The sequence below is a fragment of the Peromyscus maniculatus genome, chromosome 15, assembly GCF_049852395.1.
Source record: "Peromyscus maniculatus bairdii isolate BWxNUB_F1_BW_parent chromosome 15, HU_Pman_BW_mat_3.1, whole genome shotgun sequence".
Taxonomy (NCBI): domain Eukaryota; kingdom Metazoa; phylum Chordata; class Mammalia; order Rodentia; family Cricetidae; genus Peromyscus; species Peromyscus maniculatus.
In genome coordinates this window covers 402,036-427,731 of record NC_134866.1, presented here as the reverse complement: position 1 = coordinate 427,731, position 25,696 = coordinate 402,036, and the positions used below count along the sequence as shown (strand labels likewise).

The 25,696-nt window shown below is 43.2% G+C and overlaps 1 protein-coding gene across 4 annotated transcripts in view; it reads right to left on the bottom strand.

Annotated features, from left to right (window-relative positions):
- The window catches only part of Cep72 (centrosomal protein 72), a 78,195-nt gene extending 67,291 nt beyond the window's left edge, over positions 1 to 10,904 (bottom strand). For 3 of the 4 annotated variants that reach the window (XR_006063840.2, XR_006063841.2, XM_042261333.2), the window contains exons 1-4: positions 10,563 to 10,722; positions 8,335 to 8,462; positions 6,082 to 6,274; positions 2,632 to 2,737 (exon numbers count right to left, since the gene is read on the bottom strand). Coding sequence is in view for 2 of the 4 variants with exons in the window: in XM_042261333.2 (XP_042117267.2) it covers positions 2,632 to 2,737; positions 6,082 to 6,274; positions 8,335 to 8,462; positions 10,563 to 10,641 (506 nt within the window). In the remaining 2 variants the exon portion in view is untranslated. Of the gene's footprint in view, positions 1 to 2,631; positions 2,738 to 6,081; positions 6,275 to 8,334; positions 8,463 to 10,562 lie in introns of all 4 variants that reach the window. The other variant, XM_006990021.4, reaches the window with a different exon arrangement.
- Between the last annotated feature and the right edge of the window lie 14,792 nt (positions 10,905 to 25,696).

Genomic DNA, 25,696 nt, shown 5'->3' with positions numbered 1-25,696 from the left:
AGCACTTATTTGCCACAGCATACATATGGAAGTGACAAAATGACTTTCAGGAATCTGTTTCTCTCTTCCACCTTGTGCATTCCAGAGATGGAACTCAAGCTGTCAGTCTTTGCAGTAACCACCTTTATCCAATGAGCAACCAACTGAACAATTTGTAAATGATATTTTTTCCCCCCCGGAGCTAAGGACTGAACCCAGGGCCTTGCGCTTGTTAGGCAAGAGCTCTACCACTAAGCTAAATTCCCAACCCCTTGTTTTTAAGACTATTTTGTTACATGTGGTAGCAGGTTCCTTGAACCTTACTAATTTAACTTACATTGTACTTTTAATGGAGATTGATTCATCAGTTATAGTTTTTTAATTATTTGCAAAGCAAGTATTGTTGATTTCTTAGCCATATCTACCAGATGTTATAGGCAATTAATATTGGCAAGTACCATAAGCAGTGTCAGAATAATGAAAATGTGGCACATCGACACGATGGAATATCATTCATTTGGTGATTTGTGTAGTTTTCTTTTTCTTTTTTATGGATTTCTACTGCCACTGATAAACTAAGAATATCTTCAGAAAGAAAGAAAATGAACGGAAAACTGCCTTAAACCAGTGAAAAGGAAGTTGGACACCCCAGACACAGAGTTCAGCAAGGAGTATGACAAGAGAGTAGGGGCTACAACTGAAACATCAAGATTAACATATAAAAGATGAAAATTTGCAGAGAAAGGCTAGAAGTCCTGGACTTCATGTAATGAATACATCATATGTAAAGAACACATCATATGCAAGAAAGGTCTGCCATGTAAAACCTGGTAGAGGTGGGTACTATGTAAATGTCAGATAAAGGGTCATGGGACTCTTCTTTTGGAGTGCATGCTTTCCTTTGCTCATGAGCCTACTTCCCTTTCATAATAAACTCTCTATTTCTAACCATGTGTTCTGGTATAATTCCTTGCACTAGGGTATAAGAATCTGTACAGGGCTGGAGAGATGGCTCATCCATTAAAGGCTAGGCTCACAACCAAAATGTGAGAATTTGTACACTGGAGGTACCCAGTGACTCAAGTTCTCCCCTGTAACATAAGCAGTGCCAGAAGGGGTGTTACATACAGAAGATGTGTCCTAACAGGTCCAATGGTGGGATTGAAAACTTATACAGCCACTATGGAAATCAGTGTGGTGGTTCTTCGGGAAGCTGGGAATAGATCTACCTCAAGATCCAGTTATATCACTCTTGGGCATACACACAAGACTCTACATCCTACTACAGAGATATTTGCTTATCATGTTCATTGCTGCTTATATATAATAGGCAGAAATTGAAAACAGCCTAAATGTCCATCAACTGATAAATAAATAAGGAAAATGTGGTACATCGACACAATGGAATACTGTTCAGCTGTTAAGAAAATGAAATTTGCAGGTAAATGGACAGCGCTAGAAAAAAAAAAATCATCCTAAGTAAAGTAATTCATACCCCAAAAGGCAAATACTGTATGCTTTCTCTTATATGTGGATGTTAGCCTGTAAGCCCTTGATATGTGTCCTACAACCCACATGATCACAGAGGTTAGGAAACCATTAAGGGATGAGAAGGGAAGAGAGGATCTCCCAAGAGGAAATAGAACATATTGTTATGGGAAGATAGGGAGAAGACTGGAGTGGGAGGATTAAACAGGCCTGGTGATAGAAGTGAAGGGTAAAGGAGGGTCAACTAACACTAAAAGCCATTTGAGGAGGTGTATGAAAATCTGCTACTGTAGAAGTTTTCTAAAGTATATGTGTGTTGGATAGCTTTATGTCAACTTGACACAAGCTTAAGTCATCTGAGAAGAGGGAACCTCAATTAAGAATATGCTTCCACAAGATCAGGGGTGTAGGCTAGCCTGTAGGGCATTTTCTTTATTAGTGATTGATAGGGGAGGGCCCACTGTGGGTGGTGCCATCCCTGAGCTGGTGGTCCTGGTTCTATAAGAAAACAGGCTGAGAAGCAAGCCAGGAAGCAACACTCCTCATGGCCTTTGCATCAGCTCCTGCCTCCAGGTTCCTGCCCTGTTTAAGTTTTTGCCTTGACTTCCTTCGGCAATCGACTGTCACCTGCAAGTATAAACTGAAATAAACCTTTTCCTCCCCAAGTTGCCTTGGACATAGTGCTTCATCATAGTAACAGAAACTCTAACTATGGCAATATACATATATGAAAGGAAAGCAAATTTTAAAAACAAAAAGAAACTATTTTCTCCATAAACTACAGACTGAGGTCAAGACATGAGGCTGATATGCTAATGTTCTCCCTTAGTGCCAGAATGTGAACAGCAAAATAAAGGGAAAAGTGACCCAAGAGACACCAAGAGATCCAAAATGCAATGTTCTCTGGTATGGCTGTCTACACAGCAGCTATCTTGTTCGAAATGGACTGGCAGTATTGAAGGAACATCTGAAGAAACCAAGAGACAGACTCTGCACCACCCACCATCTACCTGAGCCCCAATCAGTACTGTGAACTTCTTCCATCTGCTATGCATACTTATCGCTCAGGGACAGTTGGCACATAGACAGTCATGCCTGATGGCTGAATGTCCTGTCAACAGGAAAATTTGAAATTCATCTGAGTAGAACCACAACAGTCCATACCTTCCAACTGTTAAAGCTGAGCAGCTCTGCTTTGAGTCCAGTGAATCCTCTGAAGCAAAATGAAGCTGAGAAGCCTTCCGCTCACTCTCTCTCACAGGACGGTCATCTAAAGAGAAAATTCCCAAGAACTGTAGAGAACAACAGGGCCAGGTGATTGCCATGTTCTTCATGAGTGTGGACACACCTAGTTCCTCAACTCTAGAGTTCACAATACAGGGCTGACTCAGACCACACGCTCTCATCAGCAAATGGCATACATCATCCTGGAATGATGAGCTCTGGTGGCTACACTTAGCTTCCCAACAATACCAAGTGCAACGCCAAGAGGCTATCCTATGCCCTCAAAGCTCACTGTCCACGAGCTACTACTGTAACAGGCGATGCCCTTGCAAAAGTAGGACACATGTGAGGTGCACACACATTTGAGACGTGTTTATTAAACATGTGCATGCCAGACACTGTATGAGTCTTGTCAAATAAGCAAACTTAAGGGTCTGCATAGATGAGTCTGCAACATACTGAAGAAGACTACGTGAGTTTGCTCTTAAGGGTGAACTGAGTCTTCAGAATCTTAATGCTGGAACACCAAGACAGAGGAGAAATTCCAAATGTCCCAAATAGAGATCTGAGGCCTCAGAAGGCCTTGACCAAGAGTTCCTGGAACCTCTTACATAAATACCTGAGGATGAGGAGGCCCTCACTCTTGGAACTTTCCCATTTTATCACATCATTCATGTTAGACATGTGGTTAAGTTCCCCTGCTATCTCCTAAGTGGTATTTACCCTATGGCACAAAATTATAGAAAATAGTAAAAAGTGAGGGAAAAACCCACAATGTTGTATAATTACATGTCTCTTCTCTAGACTAGCAGGATGTGTCTAAGCTGAGCTACCTTCCCCTCAGAGGCAGTAAAAATCCTGGACTATTCTACCAGAACTCAAATGCAAAACTTCTAAAGCCAATAAAGTTCACCCCCTTCCACATCCTTTCCTGCAGCAGGAAATATATAGGATTAATGTATCCTATAACCTCCAGGCTACTCTTTTGCTAGTTCCTCTACAACCTATCCAGAGCCTTCCAAATTCCCACTTACAACCAGGACCAAGGCCCTCTGCAGACCCTGTACAGGATCAAGAAGCTCCTCTTCTAGCATCTGTTGATCCAGAGCCTTTAGACAGGATTTTCCCAATGACTATAACTTCAGTAACATCCCTTTGCTGTATGAAAATACCTCTTACATTCTTTCTCCATATAAACTCTTTATGATTCTGATCTAAATTTTCTTGGCAAGGGGAAGGCAGTGACTTAAAACTGAAGAATCTCAAGATTACTCATAGTTGTAATGCTTCTAAAAACAAAGCCAAACCCAGCTGTTTGTAAGTTACTTAAACAGTCAAATAAAGAATAGAGCATAAGCACTTATCCCTCCCAACTGTCTTCAGATTAAACAGAGAAATTCCAAGTATGTTTTAACTAAACAGTGTGCTCTGGGCACATAGCCCATCTGCTCAGCACTTGTGGTCTAACAGTGTTCATGATTTCAGAAGGTCTACAGTACACACCTGTGCTTTCATCAAAACTGAAATGTATGTAGGACATGGGGTTTCTCATGAGAACTGGAACATTAGTGTCAGCGCTCACAATGTGCTGGAGCTGGGCTCTCTGGGTCAATACACAGAAGGTGCAGGCACTAAGCACTCTCTAGCCTTTGACCAACAACTGTACTTTGAGGCTAGAGACACATGGTCACCACTGCAGGGGCAATGGACTACCAGCCACAAATGAGACAGGTCTGCCCACCATTGCTACTGGCCCATTCTGCCCTAGAAGCTGAGCTCTTATGGAAATGAAACCTGTTGGGCTAGGAAAGGCTAGCTCCTTTACTCAGGGCTATTATGTCAGGTCCTCAAGTCACCTTCAGAGGATTGAAGAATATATTTCCAACTGAGTTACTGAACAGGTGACTTCTGGTAATAGCCAAATTATAGCTGACCAGAGAAAGGACTGCTTTGCAAGGAATAATTCGCCCCCAATAATTTATACTGTTACAGAAGGATGAAATAAAAGGAACATGTGCTTTCATGCTGCTAAATTCTTCTGTTATTTCTAGAAACATCTTCAAGATACAGAAAAAGGGAGTTTAAGGTATCAGAACATCATTTACACATGAAAGACCAGTTCATGACCAAAACATTCTAGTTCTTGGCGCTAAGACATGACAGCCCAGACTGTATGGATGAGTTCAATTTGATGTTTCCTCATTAATGCTCTTGACCTACTGATAAACCCACAGGACAGGGCTTACACAGTGCTCATCTCCCAGGGCTGAAGAGTGGCTGTGCAAGGCTGGCATGTAGACTACCTATGGGAAGGCTGACTGACAGACAATGTCTCTACTGCATTATGTACTGGGCATAAAACTGAGGCTGACTCAGATCTGGCCAACCCATGCCTGTCTACATACAAGGGTCAGGTAGAATTACCTAGAGATGCTTGTAGACACTCAAGCCACACCAGTCTCTTTTTGCTACTGTTAACTGAAAAATAGCACCTATTTTTTAAAATTTTATCTAATTTATTGATACACATGAATATATTTATGTGTATGAGTGTGGGTACACATGTGTCACAGTGCATATGTGGAGGTCAGAAAATAACTTGCAGCAGTCAGTTCTCTCTTCCCACCATGTGGTTACTGGGAATTAAATCAGGTCATCAGACTTGGTAGCAAGTATCTTTACTCACCTTACCCACTGACCCAAAGACTGGCATCTAAACTTTACTTTTTCCAAAAGACTCTGAATGGAATCTTTGCTTGCAGGCATTTGCTATAAAGGAAAAGTGGTCTATTCTTCTAATTTTTCTAATAGACCTTCAGTGGTTCTATTACTTTGATGACCCTCTGGGCTTAGAAGGGCAAGGTTTCCAATGGCCACTGTGACAGGAGGCCTGATGCCGATAACAATAGAAATGCCAATGGTTACAAGCTCCTTGTCTTACAAGAAACTATCCTGGGAACTTAGAGATATGAACTCAGGAATGGCCTGTAAATTTGGCATTTTGCTGCTGCTGTTGGTGGTGGTGGTGAGGCATGTGTGTGTGTGAGTGTATGTGTGTATTACATGTGCTTGCTAGTGCATGTACATGTATGTGTGCATGTGGGGGTCAAATGTAAACTGCCCTTGGGTGTCTTTTCTCAGGAGCTATCCATCTTGTTTTTTGAAGTAAGGCCTCTCACTAGGCCTGGAACTAGGTGAATAGGCTGGGCTGGCTGGCTAGAAAGACTGACCCAGTGAGGATGAAGGATACCCCAGAGCTAACAGGGATTTAGGCCATCAGTGCAAGAAAACAGCTTTAGTTTCCATCAGTGAACAACAGCAAAACCTATCCAGGAGCACAAAAATGACTCCACTGCATGAGGATGTGAGTACAATGGCTCCTCCACCTACCTAGCTGTCGGAGCTTGGGGAGCATGTGCACAACAAATAGGCGATAGTCAGACTCATTCTTCACAACAGGGTTAAGCCGGAAGTCCACATCCTGGAGCTCTGTCAGGGAGTGGAGCCTAAATACTTCTGCTAATGAAGAAATACAGTTGTAGTAGAGATTGAGATTCTCCAAGAAGACCAGATGCTGAATGCCCTATTAATAAGAAAATATCTCAATTAGTTCATCATGAAAAATAAAACATTGGTAGGAGCTAACCAATTTAAACACACTTATAATGAACACATACTATTCTCAGAAAAAACTAACAATGTAACATGTTCTCTTTTGTGAAGTTCTGTTTCATATAGGATAGCAACCATATGGGGTATCTGAATACGGGTATGTGAGTCCCAACAGTAGTAAGCACAGATACTCTCTCCTGAGTGCCCAGTTATAAATCAAGCCACATAATTTACACAATTTCATTTACTCTGCACACACTCAGATCAGGAGGCTAATGTTTAGGGTTTGAGAGAGGAGCCAAGCCTTGGTTTAGCCAAAGCTGGAGCTTGTACCTAACTGAGTCAGACTCTGAAACCAATGTCAAGAATGATCTCTACCAAGTAACATCTTCCCAGGTAATGACACTGTATGCTTCTTTCAAGGCAAGGCCCTCCTCTCTGAATTGAGCCATAAGTAGTGTTTATACAAACTTCCCACTTGCATCACTTTGGGGGACTCCTTACTTTCTCATCATGACTGGACACCTGCAATGAGCCTCAAATTCACACACTGCCATGGAGGGTTAAAGACCAATGCCAGGCCATGAATAAAGTGCAGAAAGAGGAAACACAGCAGATGAAAGGATGAAGAGGGATGGGCATGCACACTTTAGTCTTTGGGATCTTGTTTCACTCCATTTAAAGATAATCCATTGCTGCAAGCCACAGGAAAGCATAATGGAATTCAGCTACTATCACAAAAGCTACTACTTGGAAAAGTCAAGGACTTCTCCAAAGGTCAAGCCATGGCTTAAGAAGTCTTGGTGATAGTTTAGCTTATGTGTGTGTGTGTGTGTGTGTGTGTGTGTGTGTGTGTGTGTGTGTGTATTAGCTGGTTCCTAAAATGATTTTCTTGCATGCCTATCAAGCATCCAAGGCCATACGAAACAACACCTGTCTCCTAGGTCAGGAGGATAGCTTTATTTCTGGTGCAATTTAGGGTGAGACCCTCCTTTCTTATACAACCTTACTAACAGACCCCTAACTTCTTACCTAACTACTTCTAGGAATGTAGACTGAGCACATAGATCCCCTTTTTGATATACTAACCGGTCATTAGCACTCAGTTGACTTCCTCTTTTACCACTCCCATTTTGGGTTGTAAAAGAAGACCTGACAGTCATTGCCTGAGGAAAATTCTTACCTACCTTTATGACCCTGTAGAATTCAAGCCTAGTGACTTTGCTGGGCCAGAGGATTGCTATTGCTTGGGTTTATAACTGAGAGACTTAGCGAGAACTGAGAGAATAAGGAGACAAGAAGAGAAAAGAGAATAGAAGAACTAGATGGGTAAGAACTTGAGAGGAACAAACTCAGATGGGGAAGAACTAGATTGAAGGGCGAGAAGAGAGTACTAGAGGAACAGGATGGAAGATGAGGAAAAGCCAGATGGGGAAGAACAAGATGAGGAAGAACAAGATAGAAAGAAGGACATGAGAGAGGAGCTAAGATGAGAAAGAACTAGATGGATGAGAACCTAGATGGGGCAGAACTAAGATGAGGGAATTAAGATACAACTTAGAGGGGACAGCAGGTTAATGTAGGGAGAAATCAAGCAAGAAAGGAGCTAGACATAAGAGCAGAATAGAAGCTGTGTATAGAGAGAACTGACTCAGAAGAATAAAGTGTATGGACTAAGGAATTTCGTGTACATAGATTCATGTCTTTTCATCAAAGATTAATTATCAGCTGGTTGTAGATTCTTCCCGGACCCTGGGAGGGGACTATCGAGGGGCTGGGCCCCCATAGTCATCAATAATCCATCTTCTTTAGAAATCTATTACTTTGGTATTCAAAGTAAGTTAAAGATAGAATGGGATGGGTAAAGCATTTAGCTTTAGATGAACAGTAGTGACAATATAACACAATCATTCTAAATGTACAGTTTATAAGCATTCTTTGTACAGCTTCAAAACATGTTGCATTTTTTTAACCATTAAAGTATGTTCCTCTGATACTGTAGTGATAAATTTTAACAAGCCTAAAACGCACCTCAAGACTAACCAAGGAGTTACGTGAGAGATCTAAGGATTTTAGAGCTGTCAAACGCATCAGAGAGTTCCCCAGGTGAGTAATCTTCTCTTGGTATGTTCCAGGAATAGACAGAGATCGAAGCTCAGCTAAGAATAGAAAATTGTAAGATTTTAATCCTTTTTGAAATTGAAAAATAGTATAATAGAAAATTCAATTTGGTGGGATTATTTTAGAAACATAGCAGATACTGTCTGACATTCTGCTTGACCAAAGTGATTAGGCTATCCTAGGCCCACCAGTGCACTTCCTATAAATCAAAGGTTAGCAAGAATTCCCTGCCCTCAGTGTCTGCTCAGCTTGATCCCTCATCCCCCAGTGCAAGGTTCTGTTCCCTCTTTTCCTCTCAGTAATAGTTCATCTATGGATTCCTGCCTGTCACTTGTCAGCTAAAACATCTACTTCCTGATATCATACTGGGAACAGAATCTTCTTTCCTTATACTGCAAAATTGTACTGCAACAGGGCCTGAGCCCATCTCAACAGCCTTGAATAGCATCTTCGTTAATGTTCTTGATTTTTTATTTGTTTTTGAGACAAATCTACGCAGCCAAGGATGGCCTTGAATGCCAGATCTTCTTGCCTTAGACTCCTATGTGCTAGGATTACAGGTATGCACCACTACTTCTTAGCAGGTTCAAGGACAGCCAGGGTTACATAGAGACTTTGTCTCCAAAAGAATCAACAAATGAGTGAATAAATAAATGTGGAAAGTAGGCTGAGCACTAGCATCCATCACTGTCCGCTTCCTAACTGCAAATGCAAATGTGAACAGCAGGCTTACACTCTAGCCACTGGGCCTTCCTCACTTGACTTTTATCTCCCCCAACTGTGAGTCAAAATAAACCTTTTCTCTTTTAAGTTGCTTATCAGGTATTTCATACAGGAAATTAAAAAGCAAACTAATATACCCTCTTAGTAAATAACAAAATCACTAGACAGAAAATCCTCTGACTAAACTGAACACTACCAGCCAAGAAGATCAACCTGATACTCATTCCATTCAACAGCACACTTTTCAAGTGTACTTGGAACACTCTCTAATAGAAAGCAGACTCAGGGTCATTAAACAGTCTCTACAGATTTAAGAAAACTAAAATCATACACAGTCTGTTCTCTGACCATAATAGAATTACACTAGAATCAACAACTGAAAATAACAAGAAAACCTCCAAACACGAGATTTTTTAAAAAACAAATATAAAGTAAGTATAAAAAAGTGAGTAGTTCTTAAGTAATTCATAGGTCTGAGAAGATACCAAAGAGTTGTTTTTTTTTTTTTTTTTTTTTTTTTTTTGGTTTTTCGAGACAGGGTTTCTCTGCGTAACTTTGCGCCTTTTCTGGAGCTCACTTGGTAGCCCAGGCTGGCCTCGAACTCACAGAGATCCGCTTGGCTCTGCCTCCCAAGTGCTGGGATTAAAGGCGTGCGCCACCACCGCCCAGCTCCAAAGAGATATTTTAAAAGCATACTGGAATCAATGAAAATCAGAGCCAGTCATGGTGGGTGGCAACTGCTTGTAATCCCAGCTACTTGGGAATCTGACTAAAAATCCAAGGCCAGCTTGGGCTAAATATGGAGATCAAGGTCATACTCGCTTAATATCACACTTGAAAAACTATAAAAGGTTGTGGAAGTTCCATGATAGAGCATTTGCTTAGCATATGCAAGGCCCTAGGTTGTATCTCCAGTAATTTCCAAACAGGAAGGAAATACAACACTAACAAACGTGTATGCAGCTAAGTGGTGCTTAAAGAGAGATTTATAGATTAAAATATTTAAATTATAAAACAAGCTTTAATCCATATAATGTTTTGCTTCTAGAGTCAGCACAAATTCTACACTAACTCTTGCACAAAACATGAGGCCCTGATGTCCAAACCATACAAAAACAGACCTGCATCCCTCAGAAACACAAATACAAAAACCCTCAACGAAATACCACGTAGGGACCTAAAAAGGCAGAGAAGGAAGCTGCTGCAAAAAAGGAGGAGCTAGCTCAGCCTGGGCACCGCAGCCGTCCAAACCGGGCCCGGCCCACAGGCTCCCAGGGACCGCAGCCACGCCCTCCCCCACCCCACCCCCTCAACCGGCCAAGACCGTCTTCGGCGAAGCGGCGTCCGAACAACAACCACACCAGGCAGGCCTCCCGCGGGAAACCCTGAACCCCAGGTGTCGGTCCCACACGTACCCAGGTCCCGGTGGGGACCCAGGCCGCTGCGCTCCCGGACAGTCTCCTCGCACAAAACCAACCGCTGTCCCGGCGCCATGTTTTCAAACTGGACGCCCTCGCGCGGCGCCTGCGCTGTGTGGCGAAGTGGATGGACCCGACCAACTCTGCAAGGGGCGGACCCCGGAGGGGGAGGGCGGAGTTTGGGCTGAATCCAAAACTTTCTCTGAGGCAGTTTCACCCATGCCACCTCACCGGCTGTATGCAACCTCACCCTGCTCTGGACCCTCCCCAGGACAGCCCCATTGGACACAGTGTGGTCTGTAGTAGCATCTGCTAGTGCCGCGGGTATTCGCGCCCACTCCCACTTCCGCTCACCTCCCCCAACCCCCACTCCCTCCTGAGGTTCCCTCTTACCCAGCCCCTGGGATGCTGCTCTCGCCTCCCATCAGTTCCCTTCACAGAGAGGCTTCCATTAGTCCTCATCCTGTGGTTGGAGAGACAGGCAGCGTGCAAAAGTTTCTTCACAGTGTTCTCCTGCCTAGGACACATTGAAAGTCCCTTCATCAAACCTGGGGTCTACTGAGTAGAACTTTGTCCATCTAGTTGACTTCCAGGCAGTGAACAGATAGATACATAAATTTTTCAGAAGCAAAATAAAAGCTGTTATGGTTGCCACCTTGAGAATGGCACCTCAGGGCACAGCACAACCTCCAAGCACCCTCTTTCATCCCATTTTGCGTGACTGAGGTCAGCGTCCAAGAGGGCCCTTGGGAGAGAAATAGTCTGTCTGGGATCAGAGACCCGGGACCAGCTCGTCCAGTAATGGAAGTGCCGGCAGAAACTTTGGAAATAACATTTCTGCTTACTAAAGTTTTGCATCTTCATTGAGGAAAGGACTGCCTCTTGTGAGGCCAGCTGAATTAGTAGGGGATAGAGGAGGCCTCCCTGACTCTTTCTACCTGATACCCCTTGCCATTTTCTAGGATCTTCCATGGAGGCTCTCACTCCCCAGCCTGAATCCCTGAATATGTGGACCTCCAAAATATAGGGCCAGTCATCTTCAAAAAGACCAGTAAGGAAGCAGGGCAACATGAGGGTGACCCATGTATGCCAGAAGAAAATGTGGGTTCAAGCTGGCCCCTGAAGGTTTTTGCCTTTCTCCATGACTGTCTTTGGCCATAAGAAGTAGAAGGTGTTGTAATTTAAAAACGGCAGGAAGGAGTCACACCGTACAATAGGGCCCACATGGAAGGTTTATTGGGGGAGGGGAGAACAGGGCCAGAGAAGGGGGCAGAGACCTGTCCCTGGGGACTAGAGCTAAGGAAGAGAAAGAGACAGGAGGTGGGCAAGGCCTGCCTTTTATAAGGGAAAGTAGTGAATGTGCACAGGCTATGCTCTTAGTGGCTGTAGCTGAGGACGTATCCTGTCAGGACCCTAAAGGTAGACCAGTACAGATGCCTAAATGCTAACAGGAGGAGGCTGTGGTATTGACTGGGGATTTTAGATAGGAGGAGGGCTCATCCAGGTCCCCCTGGCCCTGTGTCCTCATGGGCCTCATAGAGCAATGGGTGGCTCTGTTGGCTCCCGTCATCCTGCTTATAGGAGCAGTACTCTAGTATGCTCCAAGTTAGCTGAGTTAGGTGTTTGGGCTTGTGTGTTACCACAGGGAAGCACACAACAGCACTTCCTCCTAAAGCCAAGCAGGAGCCACACCAGCTGGCTGACAATGCTCACAGGTGGACTTCCCATTGCACAAGGCACACAGCGGCTGTGGCTCTGGCTCTGACTGTGTCTCCCCAGAGAGTGCTAAAGCTCAGCAGCTGTGGGCAAAGGGTACTGAGCAGCCACAAGAGCCATGTGTAGTACTTCAGGAGGAGACTCAAGCAGAGCTGTGTGAGGGAAGTGTAAGCTGTGGCTGAAGGCAGAATGGCTGTCATCCTTGAAGGCAAAAAGGTTTTGCTACCTCAGGGAGTGAAGCAGGAATGGGGGACAGGGGCTTCCCACCCTGTTCCCATTGCCCCTACTCTTAAAGAGGCTCTGACCCAGGGCTAGCTTTCTTTCCTGGTGCAACTGTTCATTCTTAAATGTTAAATGAAGGACTCTTCTCCCTAGTTATATCTCTACTAGTTAAAATCAACATTAGTGCTTGGGAGTTGTCAATATATTACACACACACACACACACACATACACACACACACAAAAAAAAAAAATTTACAGAGATATGCAAGGCCCTTCCCATGGCTGCTTCATGTAAACACAATTGGTATGGGCCTGGAGGCCTATATTAAGGTATCTTACCATATCCATTAGCTAAATCTAGTGAGGGAACCTCACACAGATCAATCCCTTTCAAGAGGCATCAGCAAGCTGTTTCCTTATTCTCTGTCAAGAAAGGAAGCAGGAAGACCTGTCCCCAGTAGTAGATCTGACCAGGCCTGATTGGATGCCAAGCTGAGAAAGGAGCATATGCTGTTGAAGTCCATAGCATCTCACAACAGCATGAATTGCCTGAGATGCCAGGAAAAATGTTCACATGTCAAATGTCACCTCATAAGACAGAATAAAAGTTGCCCAGGAATCTTGAGATTTGCCCTGGGATATTAGGCTGGCCCACATGCAGTCCTTGTAAAAGTCAATAGCACTCCCAAGAGGATCCAGTGGACTCTGAAGAGAGGCTGAGGTGAGGTAGCCCTCGTCAGAGAGCACCTAGGGTCATAGGAGCTTGAGAAAACAGCAAAGACCCTCCCTGGTGTTGCAAAGGGAGCCCAGCTCTGCCCATAACTTTGTGTGGGACTTGTGTTCTCCAGGACTGTGAGAAAAGAAGTCAGTGTTGTTTCAAGGGAGCAAGTCTCTAGTAATTTGATAAAGCAGCTACAGAAACAACACTTCACACATTTGTCAACCTCAATCACAGAGAGTATCTAAAGACTCCTGTGTTTGGGATTGAACACCACAAGGAGACCATGTGAGTCATTTATTTGAGGCATACTCACAACATACTCAGGACATGAGACAAAAGAAGACTTTCAAAGGTAAAGTGAAAAGCCTGCATAAATTGTTTTGAAACACTAATCCTTGGCTATCATCAGGATAAGAAAGCAGGATGTCGATAACTCAAATGTGGACAGGCAGTACTGGCAGAAGTTTCCCATGTGAGGCCAGGGTAGTTTCTGCCTGGCTCTGGCTCTGCCAGAGTCTTAGTCCATAGATAGCTATTGCTATTCAGGCACATGAACATGAGATTTCCCTTCTTCACAACCTCTGGAAGTTTTCAATGTACCTTGGTTGATTTTGATACAAATAACTCCATTTAATTATGACAACTTATATACATTCCAAATCCAAAATGCACCAAGACAATAGAATATAGAAGATAGCTTGATGAAGCCCTAACATAGATAGTTGTTCACAGATGTTCACTGTCTCTTCAGAAACTCCAGAGAGGTCTGGTCAGGTCACATTGCTACTGTCCAAAGTTCTCACCCACATTTCCAGTATATATCAGCCCTGCATGTGTGATGGGTGATGTTGCTCTGTATGCTGTGAATGTGTTGCTCTGGTTGATTGATAAATAAAATGCTGATTGGCCAGTAGCCAGGCAGGAAGTATAGGTGGGATAAGCAGAGAAGGAGAATTCTGGGAGAGAAAGGCTAAGTCAGGAGATGCCAGCCCACTGTCCAGGGAACAGCATGAAATGGCACACAGGTAAAGCCACGGAATATGTGGTGACATATAGATGAACAGAAATGGGCTGAGTTTAAGTATAAGAACTAGTCAGTAGTTAGCCTGAACTAATGGCCAAGGAGTTTTAATTAATATTAAGCCTCTGTGTGTTCATTTGGGTCTGAGTGGAGGCCGGACCGTGGGACCGCAGGAGCGGGCAGGACACAGGAGAAAAACTTCAACTACACATGTGGAGAGACAAAAGATGGCTTCAGAGTCCTAGTCCTCTCTGACTCTCAGAAGCTATACCCAGGCAGGGCTCACATCACACTCACTGCAGTAGCACACAGTAGCACCTGCCTCTGCTGCTCTCCACAGAAGCATCTAAAGTCGATAAGGATCCAGACACAGCCATCCTAAGAGCCTCAAAACCTACCAGATCTTCTTCAGGGTTGAGAACCTGTTCTCTGAGGACACCTGGGGCATAGCGGCCTGCAACTTCACCTTTGGGCTGTTTGGGGCAGGAGCATTGTAAGTGCTATCTAAATTAAGAGCCCATCTTACAGAAAAATAAGGCAAGGAGCCAGGGAGTCAGGGACATGCCTGGCCCTGACCCAGAACGCATGCAGAGAAGGCGAAGCTTTCATCTATTAGACATAGTGATCCCTGGGAGGGCCTACCCCCATCAGCCTGCTGTTTCTGTGTACATGCTTGCAGGTTTTCTGTGCTAACTCTCACTGGAGTAGTACTACCCCTAAAGGGAAGACAGAGCTATCTTCTGTGGACTCTGCTATTTTGCTATTTTCTATGCTCACTTGGCCTCAGATAGCCATTTCCAGAACTCAGTCCTTGCAAATTGTTTTTTGTTTTGTTTTGTTTTTTAATCTCAGGTCCCTTTTGGTATCAAGGATCAGGAAGCATATCCTTTAAAAACCAATTAGCCATACACTTTTGCCGGTTAAATACATGTTTTACTTTGGACTCAATTGATTTTTTTCAGATATATGAAACAATGGACCTGACTCACCTATTTGAGCTCACAACCTCTTTCCTGCCCAAGACCTTTGAAGTCCTAAGTCACCCACACCTGGTCTACATGGAGGGCCACCCGACACACACCTGAATTCCCAGCAACTTCAAGGGGTGTGTTTAGCAACTGGCTCTTGATCTGCCGACGTGACTGATGTCTTAGAATCCCAAGGTGGGAGGCACAGTGTGACATGAAGCCACAAGGAAAATGGAAAAGCATGCAATGCAGGGATGGGCAGGAAGATCCACCTGGCAGGGGGTCATTGTGTGTATGGTGGGGTGGGGTGGGGAGCTCCATTACTGGAGAGCTCACCCTTGCCAACTTCTCCACCCAGTTTCAGGGTCCTGACACAGCTTCAACCTCTGACCCTTGGCCTTGTTCCCTGACTGCTATCTTTCTTGGCTTCCTGTGTTCTGGGAAGTCAGGTGTTCTGGGTCAGAGCCCAAGAACTTTGCTGGCTTACTCCTAAATAAGGGCCTCATCCCTCTGCTTTCAAGTATCTGTTGCAAGCCTCTAGGCTCTAGGTCCTATTCTAGAATGTGAATCATGCAAAGCCCTTGAAGAAGAGCAAATGACAGGAAGGGATCACAGACCTCAAAAAGCTTCAGGTCAGAATGAGGCTGAATGTGGTAGGGCAATATAGGCTGACCAGGAGGGTGCCATGGAGTTGGGGGAGCCCTCCAGCAAAGAAGGATTCAAGCAACTTGGTGGCCCTTGCCACACAGACTGGGGATGGGGATATGTGCCTATCTTACTTGTAGCACATGCTGCCATCACTGACCATTTTCAAGTGAGGGTTCAGACTCCATGCTTTCGGCCTCATGTTTCTTCTCGCTTGGGATTATTTTTTCAGCTGGTTGCCATTAGACCCATTTCTTTATCTCATCACTTCATTTGGTCCTTCTCTACGTCCATGCCAGCCTGCATTATATTAAATCAAATGGCAGCTATGCCACACACTTGCCTTAGTTTTATTTTGCTTTTCAAGATGAATATCACATTAGTTCTGCAATGCATTAAATGACTAGTTTAATACCCTTGAATAGAAACCCTTAGAGATTTGAAGAAAAATTAAAGATTCCGAGTGGAAATTCAAGGAAGTAGAAAAGACAAGAAATCAAAACTTGTGATCAAGTGTTTTTCAAAGGTCACATATTAATCGTGCTATCTCTTCACATGGACCATAGAGTCATGAGCTGGTTTCTCTTTGGGGTGAGCTATTTCCTCTTGTATAAATCCAAGGCAAGACATTGCTGTCTCATGTACATCGTTCCCTTTCTTTCGTCTCTTTTGTGCTCTCTCCTAGGTGCATAGTGGCATTGCATTATTGTTTTCCTTTGTAGATAACAAAGCTGAGCATCTTTTCATGTTCTTTGGTGAACATATTTTAATCCTCATGAGGGATGGCACTGAACTCTTGAGTTGTGATCCCTATGTGCTCCTTGCCTATGAATAAAGCAGAGATGGGTTTCTGTGAGTCAACACTGGGCTTTGGGACCTTGCCTAACTAGTTCTAGCAGGGCTTGTCTCATTGCTAATTCCTTGGAAGTACACACATAAACAGTGATGCCATCAGCAGACAAATGGTTTCATTTCCTCCTTTGCAGCCCGTGAGCCTTGGTACCTCTTGTTTTGTGACACTAGCTGGGATTATTTCTGGTGTTTGCAATATGTGATAAGAGCAGACCTCCTTGTGACCTCAGCTCTGGGAGAAAGGGCCTAGTTTCTACCACAGTGAAGGGCAATATTGGTTGTAGGTTTTTTTATGGAAACAGGTTGATTGGTTACTGTGGCCTTTTGAAAAGAGCAGAAGAGGTCCCAAAGGAAGGAAGCAACCAATGCTTTTGCAAGAGAGAGCACCCATAACACAAATCTTAAAAGGTCTTATAATAAATAACCCAGAGCCAGATGTTGGGGTAAAAGCTGAAAGATCAAAGAAGCAGAACAGTCAGCCACTAGCTTACCTCTACAAAATCCTCAGCCTCAAGAGAGCAAGTTCCTGTTTTCTCACACCTTTTATTCCACTCTAGAGCCCATGGAGGGAATCTGGTCCTGACAGTATGTTGATGAGATACAGCTCAGAACTGTGAATGTCTGGCCTTCTCAGCTACCCAGTGTGTAGTCTTCTGCTTTGCAGCCCCCCAAACCCCACATACCTATGCTTATGTATTTAGCCTTGTCTTGTTAGGGTTTCTACTGCTGTGATAAAACACTGTGACCAAATTAAACTTGGGGAGGAAAGGGTTAATTTCAGTTTACACTTTAAAGTCACACTGAATTACTGAGGGAAGTCAGGGAAGGAGCTCAAGGCAGGAACTGAAGCCAAGTCATGAAGGGACCCTGTTTACAGGTTTGCACAAACTACTTTCTTAAATAGCCCAGGTGGTACCCACAATGGACAGGGCCCTCACACATCAATCACTAACCAAGAAAATGCCTCACAGGCTTGCCCACAAATCAGTTTTATGAAGGTATTTTTCTTAATTGTGGTTCTTTCTTCTCAGATAACTTTAGCTTGTGTCAAGTTGACAAAAACCAGAAAACCAAACCAAATCAAAAAACAACCAAGACAAGCCTCTTCTCTCTTCAGTCATACACGACTCTTTGGCCACAGAGTTGAGTCATGAAGAGGTTTCTCCATAAATTTTGGTGTGGCCTCGTGATTGACAGCTCTGTCACTAGCTACTTGTGCTGTCCTTCTTGGTAAAAGCAATCTCTTTTACAGCAATAGGAATATTCAACAATACATAGTTATCTCCCTTGTCCCTGGGGATATGTCCAAGAGTTTCAGTGGGTGCTTGGGACTTCAGCTAGTACTAACATGTCATAGATTATACCATGTTCTTTCCTGTGTGTGTGTGTGTGTGTGTGTGTGTGTGTGTGTGTGTGTGTACACATATATGGTGAGGCTTAATATATATACCAGACACAGGGGAAAATTAACAACAATAAGATAGAGCAATCATGACCATATGTTGTAACATACCTTACGTGAGTGTCCTCCTCAGAACCTCCCTGTATGGTGCTTGGCTTCTGCTTCCTCCTGGGATACTGTGGCAGGTTTTAGAACCCATGTGAAGACATAGTGAGGCAAGCTGCTAAGATAATCCCCATTGATCACTGGGAAGCTGCTCTGAGAAGCCACATGAGTTACAGGCTTCCCAACTCTGTCCTTCCAGCCTTGGACAAGAATCAAGCCTTTGTGCAGCATGTTCTCACTATAGACATCGATGCCTATTAATTACAGAGTAGGTGTTTCAGTCGGCAGATTAACTTTCATGGTATAGTCATGTATCCAGGTAACCCTCAGAGAAGAGTGCAATTTAAAAATCATTTCTGAAAAATTTATTTTACTATCTTTATGCCACACTTGACTTTGCGTTAGCCTGTGGAAAAAGAAGTTATGAATGAGGAAAGACTGTCATTTTCAAGGTCTAGAAACACATTAAACAGCTAATCAGCGTTTATTCAGAACAAAACAAACCCACCTAACTCTGTCAGCTCCTTCTGGTCCTGTTTACAGGAACCACATGGGTATGTGGTCATCTGTCATCATATCAGGGCTAGACTTTGGAACCATTTAAAGGTATCAAATGTGGTGGGTGTCATCTGAGATACAGCTGTGGAAGGCTGTGGTGACATCCTGAATGCTTTCTTGGATTGCCAGCTCAGTGTCTCTGTCAGCCTCATGAACATGACCTGGAAAAGACACAACTTTCAGTAGTCCACACCACCCGACCCGGAGCTGACACAACCACTTAAAACCATAACAGAACCAGTCCTTTTTGTCCCTCCCAGATTCCTTATAAAGCTTTGTAAAGGCTTGTGCTTGTTTTAAGCTGCCAAGTTCTCAGAGATTTATTTCTTTGTAATACTGGCTGACTTAGGTGAGATGAGTTGGTAGTTTGAGCTGTGGATGATTGACATCTTCCCTTTTCATGTTGAGTGATAGTTCAGGAGTCTTAGCTCTTCAGGGTCAACAGCATGCATCTAATCATGTTACTTAAAATTCAGTCCCGTAAGGCAAGGAAGTAGATCAAGATCTTAAGTAAAGTTGAGAATCACCTACTCAGCTGGGAATCTAGATAGCAACATCTTGCTAAGCCTGGGGTTTCTGGAGTCACTTACCAGATAATATAGAATTAACTTCTCATCAGGTGGTGGAGACCTGAGCTGCAGGACACAAGAAACTATGACATGCTACTGTGGGAGAGCTGAGTGCCAAAAATAATTGCCATCCCTGTGCTTCACCACAGTCCTGAGGGCAATTGGCTGTACCTGCTTGTCCCATGATACCAACAAGCTGCCTATGGCATTTTATGGACCTGGGGATAGGATCTCACTCTAGCTTCCCATTGTCTCTCTGGTCCTTGAGTTTTCTGCTGAATGAATTCAGACAAGACTCAGAGTGTGATGTAGAAGAAAGATAATTTATTATAAAACAGCAGGAAACAATCTCAAGGATGATAGTGAGCAATGAACCAAGGGGCCATTATGTGGGCATATGTATTTAGATAGGTTTTGTACTATTTCCTTTTTTCTTTCTTTTTATTTTTCTCTCATATATTACATCCCAACAGCAGTTTTCACTCACTCCTCTCCTCTCAGTACCCCCTCCCACATCCCCTCTCCCCAAGATCCACTCTTCCTTTCTCTTCAGAAAAGGGAAGGCCTCCCAGGGATATGAACCAAAATGGCATATCAAGTTCTAATAAAACTAGGCACATCCCTTCATATGAAGGTTGGACAAAGGAACCCAGTAGGAGGAAAAGGGTCCCCAAAAGAGTCAGAGACAGTCCCTGCTCCTACTGTGAGTAGTACCACAGGAACTTCAAACTGCACAACCATACCATATGCAGAGGATATAGGTCAGACACATACAGGCTATAACCTGATTGTTCAGTTTCTGTGAGCCTTTTTGGGCCCTGGTTAGTTGATTCTGTGGGCCATTTTCTTGTGGTGTCTTGGCCTCTCTGTCTCCTACAATCCATCCCCACTCTCTTCTGCAGGATTCACTGAGCTCTGCCTAATGATTTGCGATGGGCCTCTGCATCGGTTCTCATCAGTTGCTGGATAAAGTCTCTCAGATGATAATTATGCTAGACATTAGTCTGGTTACATAAGATGACTAGTTCAAGTTTCATATCCACCATTACTAGGAGTCTTCGTTTGGGTCACCCTCATGGATTCCTGGAAGTTTCCATTGCATTAGGTTTCTACCTCACCCTGAAATGTGCGCCCATTTCAGTGGTCTCTCCCAGTCCTCTCTCCCTCTGCCACCCTCCCAGACACCTAATCAACCCCTCATGTTCCTGTCAGTACCTGCCCTCAGCTTACTCTTGAATTCTATTTTATTTCCCCTTCCCAGGGAGATCCATTGCCCCCACCCCTCCCGCCCAGTCCTCCTTGTTATTTAGCCTCTCTGGGTCTGTGGATTGTAGCATGATTATCCTTTACTTTACAGCCAATATCCACTATAAGTGAGTACATACCATCTTTGTCTTTCTGGGTCTGGGTTACCTCACTCAGGATGATTTTTTTCTAGTTCCATCCATTTACTTGCACATTTCATGATATTATTTTTTTAACAGCTAAGTAATACTCAGTTGTGTAAATGTATCACTTCCTGAACAGAACACCAATAGCACAGGCATTAAGATTGACAATTAATAAATGGGACCTCATGAAACTGAAAAGCTTCTGTAAAGCAGAGAACATTATCAACAGGACAAAACACCAGCCTTCAGAATGGGAAAAGATTTTCACTAATTCCACATTTGACAAAGGGCTAATATCCAAAATATATAAAGAATTCAAGAAACTAGACATCAAAAAATTAAATAATCCAATTCAAACATGGGGTTCAGATCTAAACAGAGAATTCTCAACAGAAGAATCTCAAAGGGCTGAGAAACACTTAAAGAACTGTTCAACATCCTTAGACATCAGGGAAATGCAAATCAAAATGACTCTGAGATTCCATCTTACACCTCTCAGAATGGCTAAGATTAAAAACACCATTGACAGCTTAAGCTGGCAAGGGGAACAAGGGGAACACTCCTCCACTGGTGGTGGAAGTGCAAACTTGTGTAGCCACTTAGGAAATCAATATGTTGGTTTCTCAGAAAACTGGGAATTGATCTACCTCAGGATCCAGCTACACCACTTCTGGGCATATACCCAAAGGACACTCCATCCTACCTTAAAGACACTTGCTCAACTGTGTTCATAGCAGCTTTATTCATAAGAGCCAGAAACTGGAAGGAATCTAGATGTCCCTCAACTGAAGAATGGTTAAAGAAAATGTGGTACATCTTTTTTATTTTTTATTCTTCTCTTGTATATATTTTGGATATTAGCCCTCTGTCAAATGTGGAATTAGTAAAGAATCCTGACCACAGTATTCCCCTTCCTCCTCTCCTCCCAGCGACCCCCTCCCCCAAGCCAACATCCCTTCTCCCCCAGACCCACTCCTCTGTTTCCCTCCAGAAAATGGCAGGTGTTCCAGGGATATCAACCAAATCTAGCATATCAAGTTGCAATAAGACTAAGCACATTCCCTCATATTAAGGCTAGACAAAGCAACCCAGTAGGAGGAAAAGGGTCCCAAAAGCAGGCAAAAAACTCCCACTGTTAGTAGTCCCACAAGAACACAAAGCTACTCAGCCATAACACACATGCAGAGTACCTAGGTCAGACCCACACAGACTCCCTGATTGTTTATTCAGTTTCAGAGACCCACAGTCAAACATTAGGCAGAGCTCAGGGGAGGAAGGATTGTAGGAGCCAGAGGGATCAAGGACACCACAACAAAACCCACAGAATCAACATTTTCTTAAAGCTGGAGTAGACAGCTTTCCTGAGGAGTCTTTTCCTATCCAGGTGATTGACAGGCCCATTTGAATTAACTTCTAAGGAGGGGACAGTGGTATGCCTTTGTTCCTCAACCAGTAAGGCCACTGCTAGATAATCTTACAGTCTTTCTGGTAGTTCACAAAATTGTGTTTATATCTGGAGCCAGTGGCACAACTCAGATCCCTTAGACCAAAAATCATGTAGTAGAGCAATTAAAAACATTTAAGAAAGGAAAAATATTATGTAAATAGCCACCTTTTACTACTAAGAAACAGCTTTTCTTCAATAGGTCTTGCTACCTCCACCTTCCTCTCATCTGTAGCTATCCTTTCATGTGATATTTTAAATTTGAAGGACAGCTTTTGTGATACTTTCCCCTTCTTTAGAATCATTGTGTTAACAAGGACACAGAAGGGAGGGCCTAAAGCTGATCATAAAAGGAGAGATCCATCTCCAGTGACTTTCAAGCTGTTCCTTTTTTCTTTTTCTTTTTCTCTTTCTTTCTTTCTTTCTTTCTTTCTTTCTTTCTTTCTTTCTTTCTTTCTTTCTTTCTTTCTTTCTTTCTTTCTTTCTTTCTTTCTTTCTTCGGGTGAGTGTTTGAGACAGGGTTTCTCTGTGTAGCTTTGGAGCCTGTCCTGGAACTCCCTCTGTAGACTAGGCTGGCTTCGAACTCACATCCGCCTGTCTCTGCCTCCAGAGTGCTGGGATTAAAAGCATGCACCACCACTGCCTGGGAAGCCTGCTACTTTCTAACTAACTTTCTAATAATGCCTACTCTAGAGTTGAGACTCTGAAGTGAAGGATATCAAGTTGATCTGACATGGTACATGAAGGATTCAGCATACGGTTTTTGTGGCATAAGGATACCATGGTAATAGGAGGGTCAAGGAAGGCCAAGGAGTGCTGCAGAAATCACACCAGGCAACAGACCTTATGTGAGAGATTTACTGAGGAGAGGGGGGTTCAAAAGGCTGCATCTGATTGGGGATAATAGAGAAAAGGAGACAGGGAGGGGGTGTGGGAAACAGGCCATTACAGTGTGGAGTTTATGGGGAGAGGTATGGAGCATTCACAACAGGAAAATACACCACAGTGGTGACATGAAACTTGTTGTTTTGGCCTTTAGTAATGTTGTGTTGCATTGGCCTTTAGTGATGACGATGATTGAGGGTGGGGTAGGAGATGGGGGAGCACCTGATTCTGGAATGTGGGTTATAGCAGCAATTAATGAGGCAATTCCATGTAGTTTATCTGGTAATTAAAAGAGGTTTATTTCAGGGTAACTTACAACCAATAAAAGGTCAGTTGCAGGATCTAGGAGAGGTAAGGTGTAGTCCAGCATGGTTCTCTGGAGAATTCTGATTTGGTCTGCAATCCAGCATCCAGGATCACCACAGCCAGCACATCTGCATCTCGGGTCTTAAAGGGTCTCTTCTCGGCCACGCCCCAGCGGCAGGTCATAGGCAGGTGTGGCAGTTACCTGCTGCCTCACTGGGGGCAGTGCTTCAAGGTCAAAGCTGGAACAGCTACCCACTACATCTCCCCCTTTTGTCTAAATAAGAAAGTTCTAACCTAATAAAGAACTATATACAATAGGAATGACTATCCAATATTGTCCAGGAGGAATAAGGAGTAAAGACCTAGACAAGATGGAACTGCAACCAACACAAACAACATCAAACAAGAGACACATACTAAAATCCAGAGGAGTCTGGAGCATAGGTAAATGGCATGTTACAGAGATCATTCCAAAAGATGTCCTATCCTGAAGAACCTGAATCTAATACTTAATATGTTCTAAAATACAAGAAGATTGTAACTATAACTATTAGTCTTCAATCCCACCGAAGACCTGAGAAGGAATATAATAATACCTGAGAAACGGGAGAAGGACACAAGCAACTTTCGGGAGTCTTGCGAGAGTAGACAGAGACAGCTGGCAGCCTGGACAGTCACCTAATGTTTCTCAGTATCATTGGTGCATTCAAATTGGCTACAGGCCTAGAATATCTGTCAGACCATTTTCAGAAGCAGGTATTTTGAAAGACTATCTTAACCTGTCTTGGCAGAGTTCAGAAGTCACTTTTCCTTGTGTTCCGCTTGTCCAAAAGGACAGCATTTGTACTGTCAGCAGGTGAGGCAAGGGCAATTCTTTGCTCAGTAGACCATTTTGTGCCAAGAAAAAGACAAACTTCTAAACAGAAAAGTCTCAGAAGCTCAACATTCTCTCTGGATCAGATCAGTGCTGCCAGAGAGATTGCTCAGAGGTTAAGAGCACTGGCTGCTCTTCCAGAGGTCCTGAGTTCAATTTCCAGCAACCACATGGTGGCTCATAATCATCTACAGTGGGATCTGATGCCCTCTTCTGATGTAAAGGTGTACATGCAGATAGAGCACTCATATATACATAAAGTAAAAATAAATTTTTAGATAAAAAAAAAAAAGGCTTTTTTTTCTGGCACTTCAATTTAGAAGTAGTATCTTCTTGAGTCATTCTTTTATTTATTTCTTTATATTACTTATTCCATCAGTGGGCAGTTCTAATTTTCAATGTCTTCACTCTTGTTTATTTTTAGGCCTTCTGGAATGATCAAGGAGACCCAGGTATGCAGAGTTATATTGCTGTTGGGCCATAAGAGGGTGAATTGACTGCAAATAAGAGGAGATAAAATTATAGCAGCAGTGATGCACACAGGTACAAAGACTAATAGGCTTAGCACTAAGATTATAATACAAATAACCACTTCTACAATGAAAACTGAAGCTTCTGATGTAAAACTTTTCTCCAAAAGGAATGGTAGTATCTGATGAGATTTGAATCTGGTTTTGTAGATCTTGTACAGCAGATTAGACATTTGTGTAATTACCAGTAATATACACAAAGCATTTAACCTTAATAATTGTATGAGTGCCCATCTGAGCAATCTTAAGGGTACTCTTTTTGTTGTTATTGTTTTGTTCGTGTGTTTGTGTTTGTTTAAGGAAGTGTGCATGAGCACATGTGTGCACTGTTATATAGAGGCCAGGGGGTGATATCAGGTATCTTCCTCAATTGCTTTCCTATTTATTTGTTTGTTTGTTTATATTTTGAGGCAGAGTCTTGTAAACAAGGTCTCAGTAAAGAAACTGCTGAAATGACTGCTCCATGAGGAGGGGAAGGATTTTATTTAGGTAAGGGAGAGAGAATAGCCAGGCTAGAGAATAGCCAGGCATCTGGAAGAGTCCAGAGCAGAGAGTAAACAAAGATTGTTTTTTTCAGAATCAAGGCTGCAGTGAGGTTGTACAATACAACACAGGTCAGCACCAGCAAACACACTGTATACAGGATATTTTTAATTTCGAGTCAGGTTTTAAGTATTGTGTCTTCACAACCTTCTACTGTTGCCAGTTTTGTTTGCAGCCCGAATATTCAGTTATCTGTCTTCTGTGAAATTATGACCCACCTATAAGAAGCTATGCTTTAGGGTAGGGCACAGGCTGGGATCAGCAAGTTTTTCTCAACTCAGAATTCATACAGAACCTTAAGCCTGCTTAAGCCCTTCAACAAACAATTGGTGATAGGAAAAAACTATGAAGCTGTGGATGATACTCAAATGTATAGG